General features: G+C 44.7%; 1 protein-coding gene across 1 annotated transcript in view; it reads left to right on the top strand.

Moving 5' to 3' along the window:
• Window positions 1-3,797, top strand: part of RXFP2 (relaxin family peptide receptor 2) — a 37,341-nt gene extending 33,544 nt beyond the window's left edge. The window contains exons 16-17 of the mRNA XM_025213632.1: window positions 1,236-1,454; window positions 3,417-3,797. Coding sequence (XP_025069417.1) covers window positions 1,236-1,454; window positions 3,417-3,676 — 479 coding nt within the window. The 3' untranslated portion in view covers window positions 3,677-3,797. The remainder of the gene's footprint in view (window positions 1-1,235; window positions 1,455-3,416) is intronic.
• Window positions 3,798-6,204: the final 2,407 nt, after the last annotated feature.

Below are 6,204 nucleotides of genomic sequence, written 5' to 3'. Positions count from 1 at the left end.
CCCCCCCCCCCCCCCTCCCCGCCCCTGCCAGCGGCTTCTGAGGGCAGCCACCCCTCCCCCCCTCGGCCGTTGACACTGCTGCCAGCTTCTGCAGGTGGTCGCCACCCCTACCCCCTGGCCCTGCATAGGCTGATATGCCCCGGGCCCCACACACCCCTAGGGACAGCTCTTGCAGTCATTTCTGATGGACTTCAGAAGTGAGCTGAGAAAGCTATTGGCTAGCATCAATGTAATCAGCTTTCAGGATGCAAGATCCGGGATAGTGTCCCAGATGTTTCCACACACCTCTGGAAGTGGGAGATGGTTATGTCACTTCTGGCTCTGATTATCAAAACCACCATATTGCTATGCAACAGACAGGCTAAGTATCTCTGCTGAGGAGCGAGCTAGTTAGCCTGGATGCAGTAACACATGAATGTAGCTATTCTGATTCTTGACTACACCTACCTCATGAGCAGAAGCATAGCTGCATTCACATGGCACTGCATCCAGGTTACTTAATTCTGCCTCTCAGCAGAGCTAATAAGTTCAGACAGTGTGAGGCAGAACTAATTAGCAGATTTGCATGCAGTACCATGTGAATACGACTACACTGCAGCTACCTCCCAACCCACAACCATTTTGTTTCCTGTACCAGGCAGTATTGTACTTTGTCCCCTCACTGTATAAAACAGGACATTGCCTGCTGCTGATCTAGGACCAATTTTTCAAACTCAAGATGACAATTCTACTTCGGGTAGTCCTCAGGAAGGCTGGGACAGCCTCAAAATTCAGGACTCTCCTGGAAAATTCAGGATAGCTGGTCGCTTTAGTTAGTATATGTATTAGTGGGGTTTTGCTCTTCCACAATAAGCAAGCCATTATTTCATTAACATTCACTTCTATAAGATACTTTGTCTTTCAGACTTACTGCAGCCTATCTAGTCAGGGGATCAGGCTAGTGGGAATCATGAACTCATACAGTGCATTAATGATCTGTTTCTATAGTAACTCACACTACAGCTCACTTCACACTGTGTAACAGAGGGGAGCACCCGGTATGCATGAAAGCTAAATAACAGCTGTTTGAGATATGTTTCTAAACATTAAGATCTATATGTAAAGGGGGAATATGTAGAGTATATGGAATAAAGTTAGTTAGGAAAAAGAAATATAACAATTGTGTGAAGGAAGGGAGACAGGAAAAGTCCTTTTCAGTTTGCTGGTTTTGAATCTTCTCTTTTTTTCCCCAAAAGGTGTGAACCTACTTGCCTTCATCATAATAGTGTTTTCATATGTCAGTATGTTTTATTCCATAAAAAAAACTGCCCTTCAGACATCAGAAGTCAGGAGCCATATTCATAGGGATGTTGCTGTTGCCAATCGATTTTTTTTTATAGTATTCACTGATGCCATCTGCTGGATTCCTGTTTTTGTTATAAAAATCCTCTCTCTGTTCCAAGTGGAAATTCTAGGTAAATTTAACTTTGCTCTTTGATAATGTGATTTCTTAGCTCTTCTTTTGTTAAAGTTTCAATATTCATATAAAGCTGGACCCTGTGATCTTTGCCCAGTACTTCTGCAGGCCAAATTCTCATTAATTATGAAGAAGTTTATCTGAGAAAGGACCCAAGGATTGTTCACAGGGTTTAAATATTTATCAAAACATCCAGCCTGATACTTGGCTTCTGCTGTATTCAGAAATCAGAGAAAAATAAACTGGTATCGCCCTCAAAAGTCACATGTGGAACCGAGAACTGTACAAGCTCTTCTACTGCAATGGCTGCACAATCTCAAAATGATACTCAGAAATCAGCGCAAGAGTGGGGTTTAGACAGTCCAAAGTCTAGACCTGTAATGAATATGCTGACAGGTTCCCAACTGTATGACTTTCAGATAATACTTGAATATAAGCATTTTTGTCTTTCCATTATAATTCTGGAAAACTGACAGCTTTTGCATAAAATTAAGTACTGTAAATAACTTTTACCACACAGCCAACAGAGGCATTAAACAAACCCAAAGGATTGTCACTTGTGTGAGGAGACCTAGTTTAGCTTCATTCATCATACAGAAATATATTTGCATTCCAAGAGAACAGCCTGTTAACAAATGAAGTGCTGTAAAAAAATACTGACTCTCAGGTAGGTGTTCAGGTCATTCAGCTCAGTGGCTGGACCACTGGCCTGGGATTCAGGAGATCTCATTACTATTCCATCAGTTGCTGGCCTGCACCACTGCAGAGCTGCATTCCATATCTGAAAAATGGTCTATTGATAAGATCACAGCTGGGGACTGATCGGCTAAGCAGCAGCACTGCAGAAAAGGACCTGGGGGTTAGAATGGACAATAAACTGAATATGAACCAACAATGTCCCTTTATTGCAAAGAAAGCTAATGGCATACTGGGCTGCATTAGCAGGAGTGGTGCCAGCAGATCAAGAGAAGTGATTATTCCCCTCTATTTGGCAGTTGTGAGGCAACATCTGGAGTACTGTGTCCAGTTTTGGCTGTATCCCACCCCACTACAGAAAGGATGTGGACAAATTGGAGAGAGTCCAGCAGAGGGCAATGAAAATGGTTAGGGGGCTGGGGCACGTAATTTATGAGGAGAGGCTGAGGGAAGTGGGCTTATTTAGTATGGAGACTGAGAGGGGATTTAATCACAGCCTTCACCTTCAGCTACCTAAAGAGGGGTTTGAAAGAGGATGGAGCTAGACTGTTTTCAGTGGTGGCAGATGACAGAACAAGGAGCAATGCTTTCAAGTTGCAGCAAGGGAAGTTCAGATTAGATATTAGGGAAAACATTCTTATGAGGATGGTAGTGAAGCACTGGAACAGGTTACCCAGAAAGATTGTGGAAACTCCATCCTTGGAGGTTTTTAAGATCTGGCTAGACAAAGCCTTGGCTGGGATGATCTAGTTGGGGATGGGCCTGCTTTGAGTAGAGGGTTGGACTAGATGACCTCCTGAGGTCTCTTCCAACCCTAGTTTTCTATGATTCACCTCTTTTGTATCCCATTTTGAAATCAACTGATAAAAGTGCCATATAAGAGCTAGAAGATGTATTTTTAATACATCATGTGCTGGACTTCAGCACATGTTTAATCGTTTTGCTTTATGGGTCTTTATATCAGTAAATAGAAAGTAAATATATGACAGAACATATGACCATGACATGCAAAATAACACTGTCACACGTAAACAGTACTTAGGTTTGTGTCTTGTTGTCTCTTTGTATTACAAAGTGTGGTAGATTAATAGAGACCACAATATCCAACTCCCCTTCATATAAAAATAATATTACAGTGTAGTTCTAAAAATTATAGACTGCAAAAACTGTTGGGATTACAATATGTTATGCTTTTGCTTCTCCATAATTCCTACAAAGGAAAATGCTGAATAGCTTCTGAAGTTCTGTATCTTGTTTTTTCTAGACACAGTCACTTCCTGGATAGTGATATTTATTCTGCCAATAAACAGCGCGTTGAACCCAATTCTCTACACTCTAACAACAACTGTCTTTAAGGAGAAGTTAAAGCAGTTTCTGCACAGTCATCGAAGGAGGTCTGTTTTAAAAACTGACAGAAACAGCTTGGCTACATCAGTGTGCACAGGTGGTTCCCTAATTCACGCCTCCTCATTTAAACTTGGATTATTAAACAAACAATCCTTGGGGATAGTAAAATTAACTTAATCATACAAGTGATGGTTTTTCAGCGAGATCATGGGAACTGGATCTCAATGGATTGCAGTAATGCTAATCTCTTTGAGATTTATTTAGAAATTTCTTTGTCATTGCCACCTCTGTATTCATCTGCCCATAAAATAAACTACCAGCTGTTGCTTTTATTATCTGGGTGTCATGTTAAGGTTCAAAGCAAGCATGCTGAATGTTGGAACTGAAAACAATGACACATTTCTATTATTCATTCCATTTCCCCAGTCACCAGTTATACTAGCAGTTCCCTATTATAGCCTTTGTAACACTGAAGAAATACAGAAGTAAAAATTTCCAAAAATGATTTGGCTAAGTGAGATTACAAGTAGTTTTCACCAAGGATGAAAACTGCCAGTGGGCAGAAGGCCAGCACACACTCTGTGCACCATGCAAGTCCAGTTTCATTCTGTTGGATGTTAATGGAATATAGGCACTCTGTTGGCTCTCTGCAGAGAGATGAATGCCCCCTTGAGCACATAATTTCACATGCCAACCACACAAGACATAATTAAAGGTCATTCTTTTAGTGCATCTCAGGGTTTGTTAATCCCAGTTAGATCTGACTTGGTGCAACAGAGTAGCCATCTTTATTCTATGAACAAAAGGCTTAACTGAATGTTCTTCAAGCATAACAGGAGACAAACACATCATAGAATGTCCCCATCTATTGGGAGGAGCGTGTGTTGTACACACTGACACACACATGTGCACTTCATCCCTCCTAGGTAACATTTTCCTTTAAGTACTTGGGCCAGATGGTGACTTGCCTCAGATGACATGATTCAAAACTGACTGGGGAAAAATAGATGGAGGCCTAACAGACCACAAAGAAGGCCAGCTGGGTTTTGAGCCTGTTCCAAAATATGTGTAAGATTCAAAAGGAAGAGACTAACCTGACTGAAGAAGAACCCAGGCAGAGCAGGGAATACAGGCAGCTGTTGCAAGGGGGACAGTTGTGTGCCTGGGTACTAGGCAAGGAGGTGGAAATGGATGGAGTGGAGCAGAGTTTTATGTTGTTGACTGGGGAGCCTGTTGGTGTTTTCCATTGTGTGGATTGTTTATCTGGTATTGTAAGCCAGGCTAAGCCTTTCTGGATAGGGTGGGGTATAAATGTAAGTAATAATAATGTTAATGTAGTGTTAGAGTGATGTTGTAGCCATGACTATCGAGGAATGATGTAAGAGGCAAGAATTTCCTAGGGTGATACATTATTGGACCAATTGCATAGTTGGGATAGAGTTAGACAAGCTTTTGAATAAAGAATGTCTATGCCAGGGGTAGGCAACATTTTTGCCAGAGTGCCAAAAATACCACAATGCCTACCTTATAGGGTGCCAGAGTGCTGGCACACCAGAAAAACACAACTGGGGTGGGATGCACTGCATATTAATATAGTTAATAATCATAAATGCTGCTTTTTATGGTAAATACCAGATTTTCTAAAAATTCTACAGGAGGTAACAATAAATAAAACTTCATATACTACCTTTATTCTTGTATATTCTTTTTTGTTAAGCATGTTGTGATGAAAGAGAGAGGGGAGAGGGAGAGAAAGGGAGAGAGGCATGGGGAGAAGCAGGTGTGCGGGAGGCACCACAGGCAGGCTGGCTTGGTCAGGCCCTTGGAAAGGAGGCAGCTGGAGGAAAGGGGGGGCCAGGCAAGGAGCAGGGGCTGTCCTGGGGCTCTGCAGACTCTGGGTGCAGTGGGGGTTCCCAGTGGTCCCCCGAGATAGGGCCTGGTCTGGCCCACGCAGCTCCATGGGGATGAGGTGCAGCCACCCTGCCTGCAAGGGCATGCTGCCTGGCTGGGACAGGACACTGAGCTTGAGGGGCTCCTGACTTGGCCTCTGTGCATGCCGGGCACAGCATGAGCAAAGCGGAGCCCCCTAGGTCACAGCAGGAGCCCCCTGAGCTGTGGGAGTTCCCCGGGCTCTGGGAACAGCCACCACAGGTGGCACTCAGCGTTAAGTCAACAAGGAGCCTGCAGCGCAGTGGCCCTATGCAGTGCCTGCCCTGGCCCTGGCCCTGGCCCCAGCCACAGCCCCTAGACAGGAGCTGCGGGTAAGCAAGGCCAGGGCCCAGGCAGGCTGGGGCAGCTGCAGCAACTGTTCACAGGAGCTCCCACAGTTGGTAGGCCCTTGCACCAGGGGTGCCTCTGCCCTGCTCACACTGTGCCCAGCACACAGGGAGGCTGAGCCTGGAGCTGGAAGCCCCCTGAGCCCAGCGTCCTGCCCTGGCCAGGCAGCATCCCCTCATGGGCAGAGTAGCTGCAGCCCATCCCTGCAGAGCTTGGGAGCGCGAGGGCTCAAGGAAACTGACAGGCTTGAGGCATGTTGAGGAAAATGTCTTTGTTTAGGAAAAAAAGCCCTAAGGTTGGAGCAGGAGGCCAAGAAGATAAGTGGGTACGGAGGGAGGAAATTTCCCCTCTCCATAGGGAGATTCTGAAGGGTGGACCCAGCCCATGGAGGGAGGATGTGTGCACCCCAGGCTTTTCCATAGGGGACA

The sequence above is a fragment of the Alligator sinensis genome, unplaced genomic scaffold (assembly GCF_000455745.1).
Source record: "Alligator sinensis unplaced genomic scaffold, ASM45574v1 scaffold406_2, whole genome shotgun sequence".
Classification (NCBI taxonomy): Eukaryota; Metazoa; Chordata; order Crocodylia; family Alligatoridae; genus Alligator; species Alligator sinensis.
The sequence above is the reverse complement of the archived record's forward strand: the minus strand, read 5'-3'. Positions and strand labels throughout refer to the sequence as shown.